Below are 12,387 nucleotides of genomic sequence, written 5' to 3'. Positions count from 1 at the left end.
ACTGTTCAGGTAGTAGGTCGAGGTTATAAAATTCTGTTGATCCTTAACCATCAAATCTTTTCATGGGTTAAAAGCTGTGCCGCGACTACTCCGCAAGCCTTTAAATAAAGCAAAATTATCACTTTGGCGTGCACAAACGATGAGAGTCCATAAGTGAAGTGCGTGCAAAAAACAGGTTAGAGAATATCATCATCCTCAAAAGCTCTCAGTCATATTGACCGGTGTCTTAAGCTCGAGTTGTTTACCCTCGACAGATGTCTTATTCATGTAAACACGATGGGTTTGTCTCATAAGCGAAATTATCAGTATATGACATCACTTTACTCAGAAGAAAATAAAAACCGTACTTTTCTATTATTCTAAAACTCAAGCTAACTGCACTACAAACCTGTCCACACCTAGGTTCATAGTACTCTGCAGATCAGTTGGTAGGTGAAAGTCGTGCTTCGAGGCTAGATAATTACGACACTGATGTAATTCCGGTGAGGTTTTTGAAAGTATTTGTGCAAGTGGTGTTATCCACTGATTTTTATGGAAAGCTGACGAACACTATATATATATATATACATATATATAGGAAGTAAAAATGAACAATATTAACAGGTTCATAAAGCACTGAAGCCGTTAGTAGATCTGGACAAGAGGCCAAGCTACAAGTTTTCTCTATGGTAAAGAAATTAGCAGCTCAGAGTTATTATTGTCGGCCGGACTGGTTTTACTCCACCAAAACCAAGGACAGTATATAATGATAGCAAAGCCCAGTAGTAAATGATAAGCCAAACATATCTCTTGTGTTCAAAGGATGGTTGGAAATCTACTAGCATTATCGAAATGCACTCATGTGCATACCAGTTTGGTTTTGACGGGAGACTTACCTGGAATTTAGCTGAATTTCTCAGTGATAGTGTTCTTAAGCAACTGAAGGTGCTGCAGTTGGCCACTTTATGTTTCAGTTGGTACGATATTTGAGATATCGTGATACATTCAATAGACGTACTACACTACTCGTAAGGTTTTCGAAGTCTTCAGCAGTCTTATTGGTAGTACATTACGTCTACTTGCATTATGTCTGTTTGAATTCGCGTGATTAAGTTTTCCCTAGAAATAGTTTGACTGAGGATCAACCGTAGAATTTGAAAGTTCCTGATAATGTACTAGCAGCCAGTATTTTTCCATTTAATCAGTTAGTTATTTAAATAATGGTGGTTCTTCTTGGTGGTAACGTTATTGTACCGTTATTGATGTGTGCCTTTATAATCTCTACTGATCTCCTTCAGTTGGTGAACTCGTCAGTTTATCTGCGATTTATTATTACGTGTTTTAAGATATCTTAATTCCGATCTTTTTCTAGCGGTACAGATGTGAGTTTACCGGCACGTTTGGTAATGCCTTATTTCAGGTCCCTTGTGGGATTTGTTCATCGACGAATTCTGTCACCGCATGATGTAAAATTAAAGTTACATTCTATTTATCTTTGTTTTTGAATCGTGGTGTATGTATTTTAACAAGATTTAACAATGACTACTTGTTCGGTGAGGCGACCAAGATTTTTATTTCCAAGAGGTTTTGAGTAGTATAGTGTGAACACAAAGACTTGTGCTTGGCAGCCGTCACTGGCCTGTCGCGGTGGCACACGCGTATATCGAGAGGAGCAATGGAACGGTGGGTGTCGTGTTTTATTCATTTTGGTTGACGATTTCTGATCAATCTTATGAGTAGTGCCACTCGTGAAGAAACATTGGGTTGCATCCAATTACTGCCAAGCTAAGATGCTAAAACCACTGAACGGAAGCCTACAGAGGAAATTAGGTGTATCCGAGACAAGAAGAAGATTTTTTTCATGGCGAAGCTTGCAGAGTTTTCTGATCGGCTTTAGGTGGTCACCAGTTGGGGCATTGTCTGGTGAATGGCATAAAGTCCGAATGGCCGTTATGGGGTTTGATTAAATGGCGAAAAATCAATTCTTCCAAGAATTACCATGGTCACTTTCAATGCGAAGCTTAGAAAATGACCTTTAGGAGTGCTCGCCAAAGAAATTTTGCCGTCTGTCACCTTTCGGGAGGCGGGTCGAATGTTTTTCATGCACCGATCAACCTCCGAGTTGTCTGGTTTTGACCGCTTCATACAGTTTCACCTGAAAAGCTAAAATGACTTTTTTCTATTTTTGAACTCTGTGGCTTAGCTTGCTATTGTCACACGTTTCTCTTTTCGTCTCTGTTTCTATCGTCAGTGATATCTACTAGTGATGACTGCGCAACCTACTGGATGTACATAGTCAAATGTTCGGTACAATGCCTTATATCACAAAAACTCCCAAAATGATAGATGGCGGTAAACAAACTGCTCGTTGGCCTGCAGAAATCAAGTGAATTGATAGAAATAGGTTGAATTTTACTAAAAATATCATAAATACAGGGAAATCTCCTGTACTACCTCATGGACGATGACTTTCAGTGTTGAAGAAGGTCGTCCTTTTCAAAGTCCCTAATTATGAGATTAGTAACCTTCAAATTACAGAGACCGGGCTTTTCAGCACATCTGAGTTTCTTGGTTAAAGTTCACTCCATGAAGCTACTGAATTGTCTCTCTACAATATGGAATAAATGGATGTTTATGTAGAACGGCTTTTATCACTTAATACGTACTACTGAACGCGCACACTGCAACCGTTTTTTTTACTGTTTCTCTGAGTGCATGTGAATAAACAACGCGTGTGATGGTTTTCCAGGTATGTTTTAGAAATTCGTCCGTTCTCTGCCTTGAGGAACTAAAGACGATAGTTCTTTTAGTCGTTCAGGGTTTCGCGTCATAGCCACAGAACAGATGATGCAGCTGAAAGTGAAGCATGTTTGTTTTCAATGTTTCTGGTCGTGATGTTCGGATTAAATTGATTAGGCGATGGATGATACAAACAGGCAAACGATTGCATAACACGAACGCAAGAAAGAACAAGCGCGAAATCCATCAGACGAGGAAGGGTCAACATGACTTAATAACAAAAAGTGTATGATTGCCTGGACAATTCCGATCGCCTAAAATAATCACTTTATATAGTATACTATGCAAAAATTAGGTGCGAAGATGTCGCTGGAGCATTCCAGGTGATACGCTTTTGCTTATTCCTAACTGTTGCTAGAGTGTTTTTGCTCCGGTTTACTTTTCAAGGCAGGGTGCTCACTCCAACACCTTACATTTTAAGTGTTATATCGTCTAACTGTATCTGAATCACTAAACAGACTCGCGTGTCCTAATAAGGTGGAGAAAAGAAGTCTCAATGAAATTTTCAAGCAGTGACTTATATTACGCTTCCTTTTCATCTTGAATTAGGGTTGTTGGGACACTGTTCACTCGTGATCGTTTTCTAGTATCACACACGACTATACGTTTGTCCATCTATCCATTTAAGATGACTACTTCAAGCCCATTTTCGGGGGCGTTTTCGATCTAAAGACCGCGCCAGAGGATTCGTACACGAAGTTTCGCAGTGTCGTCAAAGAAAAGTTTTGCGAGGGTAACGACAAAAAGCCTTGGAAATGCTGTTCCCCCGACGGCTCTAGAGCAGACTGTGAGAAGGTTCCGGACAATGCCAAGAATTTGATGAATACATTGATAGATCCATTACAAGGCATGCCGATAATTTTTCTCTATCAGTGGTGCACAATGGTATGTTTTATCATATTTGTCACAAAAAGTGGGCTGTGGGTATATATATATATATATATATATGACGTGTAGACATTGGTATATAAGACGAGCGTGCATTTGATCACACCGCAGAAATTTTGTTAGTTACCAGGATAAGGTAACCTAGTAAACTGTTTGGCCTCATTCAAATAGGAGCGGCCTCTGACGAACGGAACACAATATCGGCTAACAGGCGCTAACAGCATCTCACTCACATACTTTCCCGTTACCTAGAGGATCACGCCATACAAATATGGCCATAGACTTTGACAATAACCTTTCAGCTGTAATACACCTTTAGTGCCCAGCTGCCATGCCATCCAAAGGAAGCGTGAAGGTTGAGATACTGCCCGGTTGCCCAAGCCTAGTCAAGAAAGTTGAAGTGTTGGGGTTACTGTAATACACCTTGCCCAGCTGCCATGCCATCCAAAGGAAGCGTGAAGGTTGAGATACTGCCCGGTTGCCCAAGCCTAGTCAAGAAAGTTGATTGAAGGGGGTTACTGGGAACTTTCCGGTCCTTAAGTTCATGGCTTAACTAATGAGCTATCTTGAGTTAATTTGGCAACACATCTTGTTTTTGACATTTTATTAAATCGACACGACTCAACTAAGCGCGTATTCTTGGCGTGGCATGGTTCTTCTTTTGAACCAAATGTATCACTGTTTGTTAACGTTTCTTTTGCCCCCAGGTTTTCTATCACAATGTGGTTGATTTTTCGGCAGAAAAGAGACGCAGGCTCTAGACACTTTGATATGCACCAGTATAACAAGCTGTCCAACGGCGGCAGGCTAACCTACAAATCTCATTTTCCGCAGACAATCATTATTGATGCTATCATTCTACCTGGCCACGCTAGTGAAACCACGTAGAATACCAGTGTAACGGTGATACTACTGATCGGGAGACACGCGATTAGAATGTGTTGTTCGTGGAATTTCGCTTTGCGTCGATTGAAAAATGGAATTCTGTTGCGGAATTCGAGGGGCCACTTTGTAACATTTGCTTTCATTTGACCGACGAATGATTGGAGGCAATGAATCTCCAGGAAGACTCTTTCGGGAGAAGATCTGTGTCCAGTTTTTGTAACTAAGATGCAGACTAGAGTTTTGCTTCCTTGTTCAATGGTCTTTAACCGGTCAGTTGGCATTTCCGAATAGATAACTCCGCAGCGAAGGCCTTCTTCCTTTCACCAGTATTCCTGTGTAATGTATTCTTCCTCGTCAGAAACCAAGGGCATTTATTGACAATCCGAAAAATGTGCGTAGATCTTGCGGTCACGATTGACTTTCCATTTTTTTCGTTTTCATCTCTCAAGCATGTTTTGGCAAATTCTGGTTTACTTTCAGCCCCCGTCCATGACGTGAACAAACCAATTTGTCCGGTTATTCCAGCGTCCAATGGGTTTTGAGAATAGAGCACCAGCATTCCCCCAGTCTTTAGTTGTTCTTTACAATAGTCGACTTGATAATGTTATCAGTAGCAAAAGGGGTCTCCCAAATACGTTATGGTAACATGGATACTTAAATACCAGAAAGCGATTCCCTCGATGGCTCGGATGAATTGAAGTTGGCAGGGGATATTAATGGAAGAACTCCGATACCCACAAAATATTATTCCTTCGAAAAGGCCGTTAGGTATTTCGTATAATTAAACTTAACATCTCCGCCGCATTCTTTGCAAAACAATTCTTTTCATAAACCACTACGATGACCTGTCCATCAAGTTAATGTTAACTAGAAAAGCCTTCCATCCGCTGTGGCAATTACCTAGGCTTTCTGTCGTCTGCTCATTTTATCATTGTCAAAAGTTCATGGTGCATCTATCCTATTCTAGTCGCGTTACTAATTCTACACAGTGGATCACAAGTTATCGGGAGTGAAATCATACGGTCCTGTTATCTAATTATAAAAGTAATAGTTTAGAAAACGGCTCAGCTTCCCAACCGAACCCGCAATTCCTCGAAGCGTACAAGTACAGAGATTTACGGCCTTTCGAACTTGATCACATAGACTCCCTTATCCAGAATTGCTTAACCGAAACTGCAGCAGGTCGATTCCTTCGAATCACTAACACTCCCGGATATATTCCCGTAGTATTTATTTCGTTAATGTAGAAAAGTATAAAAGTTGTTTTCAATCTATTTTCGGTTCACATGGCATGGTGCTGTCCGTTTCATTGGCGTTAGTTTAGTCGTACATATGACGTACACGCAATGGCAATCTTGCGGAATGTAGGTAACTCGGGCGTGCTGCTTAGTTGTTGGTTTGTTCGCCGAGCATGGTAGTTGGTTGGTAAACTTTTTGTGTCATCAATATAGGTGACATCATCGGTCGTCAACCCCGCACAGACGACGTCAATGGTGAAACGTTTGCAATACAACTGCGAAGCTTGGCGAACAGATCAACAACAAAGTACATATAATTTTATTGAACTACATTAACAACTTTTATTACTATATTTTGATGTTGATTCGGGTTTAGTCTCAATTCAGGATATCAGCCATTTCAGTCAATACATAGGTTGAGTGTCACAGATCATTATACCAGTGAAAACGTCTAATTTGACAGGCTTGGGTTCAACATCGATAAGCTGAACCCTGTGACCAAGTTGCTGTCGATAAACTCCAAATAATCGGAAAACAATAAACTCTTTCTCTTAGCTCAAAAACAGTTTACTTTGCATGGCCAGCATGTGAAAACCAATGAATGCACACAAATGTAAGTTTTCTTTAGTGTTTATAGGACAGAAATCTCACGTCACAAGAGAACTCTTGCTTAGTTTTAAGTCTTCCCTAGTTGACGAGACGTTTTCGCGACTGAATAATATAACTAAGATTGACTGGGAAGACGAACAGCACCGATCTTGCTTCTACCACTGGGTGCATAACTATACACTCATTCACCTTGGTTGTTATTGGGTGTATTCCTCCTGACTGTGGTTCCATCTAGTAAGGTCTTTTTCAGTGGAAGATTTGCCGTGAATTGCAGTACCTTTCTTGGTAGAAATCTACAGCATCTTTCGCCAGCTTAATCAATATGCCCAGTCATTCAGTGTTTGAGTGAGCAGTGTAACGATGTGAAATTTCCTTCTCTTTTCATTCTTGATGCATACGGAAGGGGTGGGCAAAGTATGACGAAATGACCGATGCAAGCAGGAAAACGGACCTACGTTCAAAATTGGAAGCCACTTGCCCCGACCCGTGTCTTGGGAATCCATGTCGCAGAATCCCTTTGGTGAACAACACAAAAATCTGTGAGGTGACTGGTTCATTTGAGGTAATCAACACAAAGAGAATTATTAGATTTTGGTCTGTCAGATATCTGTCAGATTACGATAGATGAGGGTGTGTTTGAAAAATATATGGCTGCTTGTATGGCGTTTGTTTTGATACTTGAGAACTGCTTTGGTTACGTAGAAAGTAACTCATTTCAGAGTGCGAGTATTTTCTAACCTTGTCGGTAGACGATTATAAGCGTATATGTATATGTATATATGTACATATGTATATATGTAATTTCGGTTTCCTGCAAGCGTCGACTCCCGAAGGCTCGACAACTTTGATGCGCAAAACATAAGGTTTGCGTTTCCTAACCTATTCGGATGCCTAGTTCGGAGTCACACATTTTGTTCAGGTTGTTCGTGCAACTTAGGGGCTCACCTACAAAGTCAGCTGCTCCTTTATTCTTGTACTGAGGTTCGTCCTGCGCTTTCTCAATTATGTGAAAACAAGCTGCTGTTATTAGCAGTTTGCCGTACAAAACAGGCAGAGTACGCATTCAACATCAGCGTCATCGTTACCTGACTTAACACTCCTCTCTTTGTGCGAACTTTTTAAGTGAAGAAGATTGGTTTGAGCCATAACGTGAGTGAGCTGTTTAGAGATGGCAGAAATCGAAAGCACCACAAACGGTGTTGGGGGTAGCACCGGCCCCAAAAAGAGAGAAAATGGTCGTGGGCTGTCGAAGAGTTTTCATCAACCCTGTGAGTAGTTTCCTTTATGGAAATATACTGCGGCCTGTATGCAGCACATTCGGTTGTAGAACATCATAAACGAGAGATTCAGTTGAGTCTTTCGTGAAAACCAACTTGATTTGCAAGTGAGTTTATTTCTCGATTAAGCTCTCTTTTGTTTTCATTAGTCTCCTGAGTGATATTTATCAGAGAATAATCCCACACCCTCGTGTGAAACATGGCCTATCACTAAACACGTTAATCGGGTAGGTCGTTAATAATTCAGTCGCTGCGAAACATCTACCACACGATGGTGAATGACAGGAGAAAACTTCGGTCGGGTGTTGAAGTTAATCGAGTTGCAGTCTCATTGGAAAGCCAAAACTAGAATGAGTTTTGCAGTCAAGGAAGGTCTACTAGCGGCAAAAATGTTGGATCCTGTTATAGTAAGTTTCAGCCTGAAGGAGGCAAAGTAATGGGAAGAAAACCAAATAACCCTTATTGCACTCCATTGCCTAGATTCATTTCAGCAAGATAGTTTTGTGGTGTGTATGACCAAGTTTATTGGAACATTTTGCCCCCCTTTTACACTGCTATAGCCACCAGTCTCAGAGGCAAATCCAGTCAGTTTAGCTGCATTTTGCAATAATCTAGAAATGACCACGCTAACAAGATGGAATACAGGCAGTAGAGACGTTTTCATTAGTTAAAACGGTGCATAGGTGCAGCGTTTCTAAATATTGTGAATTTCCGTTTGGTTCTTGTACGATCAACACAAACAGAGCCGCTTCCCGCGGTCGAACTATAAACCTCTACGCAGTGAAGTGTGATTTATCCAAGGCATCTTCCTTGATATGAAACCTATCCCAGTAGGAAGTGTACACTGTATATTTCATTTTAAGGGAGGGACACTGACGATAGCGTCGTAATATCCTATCAGTCAGTAAGTCAGACGTGGTTGATGATATGGAGCTTCAAGCGAAAGTTTGAACCAGCGGTCAAATGCTGTTACTGCATGGCGGTAGTCGCTGTGAAGTAGTATTCTGCGGATGGATCTTGCTTATTTCTCGATTAAGCTCTCTTTTGTTCTCATTAGTCTCCTGAGTGATATTTATCAGAGAATAATCCCACACCCTCGTGTGAAACATGGCCTATCACTAAACACGTTAATCGGGTAGGTCGTTAATAATTCAGTCGCTGCGAAACATCTACCACACGATGGTGAATGACAGGAGAAAACTTCGGTCGGGTGTTGAAGTTAATCGAGTTGCAGTCTCATTGGAAAGCCAAAACTAGAATGAGTTTTGCAGTCAAGGAAGGTCTACTAGCGGCAAAAATGTTGGATCCTGTTATAGTAAGTTTCAGCCTGAAGGAGGCAAAGTAATGGGAAGAAAACCAAATAACCCTTATTGCACTCCATTGCCTAGATTCATTTCAGCAAGATAGTTTTGTGGTGTGTATGACCAAGTTTATTGGAACATTTTGCCCCCCTTTTACACTGCTATAGCCACCAGTCTCAGAGGCAAATCCAGTCAGTTTAGCTGCATTTTGCAATAATCTAGAAATGACCACGCTAACAAGATGGAATACAGGCAGTAGAGACGTTTTCATTAGTTAAAACGGTGCATAGGTGCAGCGTTTCTAAATATTGTGAATTTCCGTTTGGTTCTTGTACGATCAACACAAACAGAGCCGCTTCCCGCGGTCGAACTATAAACCTCTACGCAGTGAAGTGTGATTTATCCAAGGCATCTTCCTTGATATGAAACCTATCCCAGTAGGAAGTGTACACTGTATATTTCATTTTAAGGGAGGGACACTGACGATAGCGTCGTAATATCCTATCAGTCAGTAAGTCAGACGTGGTTGATGATATGGAGCTTCAAGCGAAAGTTTGAACCAGCGGTCAAATGCTGTTACTGCATGGCGGTAGTCGCTGTGAAGTAGTATTCTGCGGATGGATCTTGCTCCACTTTAACAAGCCTGCGCTAATCAGGCAGGTTGCCGTAACGCCCATCCCATGTTTTTTCTGGTCATCATCATCATCTTAGACAACGACATTAGGGAAGAAATCTTTATGCTTCAATGCTGTACAATAATGTAATTCATTAAACTGTGACTGCTTTCTCTCAAACTTTACCTTTCCCTCAAATGCTATCCAAATGATCACTTCTGTTCCAACAGAACGACTTTAAATGCGACTGTGAATCGATGGCCGAGTGGGATCCACATCTTCTGACCTGTCGACCGAAGAACCCTTGCTTAAACGATAAATATCCGCCTTGTGTGTCAAACAACACCTTACGTTGTGTTGCTACAGATGACGCCAAAGTCAAGTGTCTGTGCAAGTCGGAGTATATGGGGGAGGATTGTTCCCTTGAGAGGAATGCTTGCTTTGAGCGACTAAACAAGGTAATATGTGCGAAAACTTAAGTAAACCTGTTTAACCTTGAGCACAGTCCCAATTTGCAGATTTATGATTGTCAACTAGGTTTTACAACTTGCTATCCCGTAGTTTGTTATTCAGACCATGAATATAACAGTCTTGCTACCGCCACCCACAGTCGCGTTTGATTGTTACGATATTACTTTTAACTTTTAAGCAGTGCGATTCCCACTCTATACATAGAATCCACTGAAATCCATGGAGAGTCACGGCAGATTAACCTTACTTGGAAATGACTGAAGTTATATTATCCACATTTTGAGAGTTCGGAATTTTCATTTCCTTCACGCAAATAAACGATCGGTATGGAAAAACAAATCAGCTAGTCGTATTTTGACAACGGTTGACTGTACAGGCAATCAACCTTTTGAATAAAGGCTGGGGAAGGTGTGGTTTTGTACAGCTTCAGATGTGCTGCACCCTTCATTGAAATATTCACTTGAGCCATTCACCACCGGAATACCCACTAAGATCGACTGGGCTTTCCCGCCTTCCCTACAACGACATGGGCTTTCGTCTCTTCCTGCGCACATACAGATGTACAGAAGTTCGGGGTTTCAGCTTACGTTGCAAATGTGATCAGCTGTCCTTCAAGAACGCTTGCCGACGTAGGGTGGTGGAAACACATGCGTCCGACAGGGAACGCACTGTGATTTGGCGAATCCTGCCCTGGGAACCGGATTTCCTTTTGTTTTTTTCACTACTGGCTCATAAAAGGGGCATGCCTACATAAATGCGCGCGTGCCACGTGGACACGCACTGCAAGAACTGCCATTAAAACCCACCCAAAGCTGCGATCATGACCAGTGTGCTTACTACATGAACAAACTTTAACGTATGCGATCGGGGAGCCAGCCCGGAGTAACTGCGCTCTGAGGTTGGGATGGAATGCAGTGCCATGCCATAATTCATCCATGGTTCATCCAGCAGGCCTTACCTGCGATATGGGCTTTGAGCTAAGTAAACACGCTTTAATTTGTCTCTAACTTAAAGTACACGAACCTGAAGAACTGGTAACTGAATGTCAGCTGGGAGTGCTAGAGGCCGAAATTTGGGATGATGTTCATATGATGGAAATGACCCTTCAAGACAACCAAAATAGCTTATTGTATAATAATTTACGGGAGGGGTAGATTTTATTGGTAAAAGTTACCAACTCGGTTCACTTAGTATTTGGGCAGCTAGTTTTGCCAGAGTAATATAAGGTGCGATAGTAGTGAATGGATAGCGGGCGGCAAATTCGTCCCTCAGGAAACTCATTGAAAACGCTATTCAAACTAAATTCCAGCAAAGCGATGGTTTTTATTCCTAAAAATGGGACTGTCCACATCAATTATTACCTGTGCCAGCCAGCAGCCAGGATTCTAAGGTGATGTTATGACGATATCGTGTATTTTACACGACCAAGTATCCGCAGACGAATCGAGAGGGCTCAAGGACCTGCTATTCCCCAATGAGTTGATCACCTGTGTACGCTACTAGCCGTTGTCACTGAAACATTTCATCCCCGAAAGATGGTAATGTATACGTCCTAATTTTCGTAGGCGAGTTTTTAAGTGAGTATCTACTAAACAGTTATCTTTGCGCTCAACTTTAGGTTTCTAATGTAGGGTAAAGTGCAGAAATGTTAAAAAAAAGGAGTAGATCTGACATCGTTCTACACTAACTAGCTCAGCGCAGAGTATAGTGACTACTTATTGTCTATTGGCACGTTTTCGCCTTTTTTGAAACTTTCCCCAAGTCCCAAACAACAGGTAATGAGAACTGTCGTGTAAATTTGGGCAATGAATGTCATGGGGTTCTCGGAACTGATTCATACAACTGTACTTGTCAATATGGTTATGAACCTCTTCTTGAACTACCCGAAGACAATTGTTTCGCCCGACGTGATCCGTGTCAAACATTTTACTCCATTCCTTCCTTGAATAAAAATGCCATCGATCTGTCTAAGGACGAGGGCCCTGTCATAACGGAAAGTGAGGACTGGGCAGAAGTTCTTAATGGGTCAAACCCAAAATCCTATATCGTACACCGTGGTGTAACATGTATGAATGGTGGGCAGTGCATTACTTCAGCAGACATGTCGCGTGCAATATGTCTTTGTCCAACGGCGTTGGATGGTTCTCCATTATTTTCGGGTAAGTAGAAGCCGCATTTCCTTATTCTACGTTTGTAATCATCTAACAGTTTACTAACTATCTTGACCGGTCAAACTAGTCTCCAGTTCATTACCCGTTTGCTCCGTTTGTAACCCATCAGGATAAAGTCATGAATTACGCTGCAATGGATCACTCTAAGAAAAAAA

At 41.5% G+C, this 12,387-nt stretch overlaps 1 protein-coding gene across 1 annotated transcript; it reads left to right on the top strand.

Annotated features, from left to right (window-relative positions):
• Window positions 1-3,085: 3,085 nt before the first annotated feature.
• T265_12032 (hypothetical protein) lies at window positions 3,086-12,228 on the top strand (the record flags this gene model as incomplete). Its single annotated transcript, XM_009178935.1, has 4 exons — window positions 3,086-3,663; window positions 6,802-6,960; window positions 9,821-10,048; window positions 11,824-12,228. 4 exons carry the CDS (start codon window positions 3,598-3,600, stop codon window positions 12,226-12,228), a joined length of 858 nt encoding a protein of 285 aa, XP_009177199.1.
• Window positions 12,229-12,387: the final 159 nt, after the last annotated feature.

This window comes from Opisthorchis viverrini (assembly GCF_000715545.1).
Source record: "Opisthorchis viverrini unplaced genomic scaffold opera_v5_743, whole genome shotgun sequence".
Taxonomy (NCBI): Eukaryota; Metazoa; Platyhelminthes; class Trematoda; order Opisthorchiida; family Opisthorchiidae; genus Opisthorchis; species Opisthorchis viverrini.
Note: the sequence above shows the minus strand (reverse complement) of the source record. Positions and strands in the feature narration are given on the sequence as shown.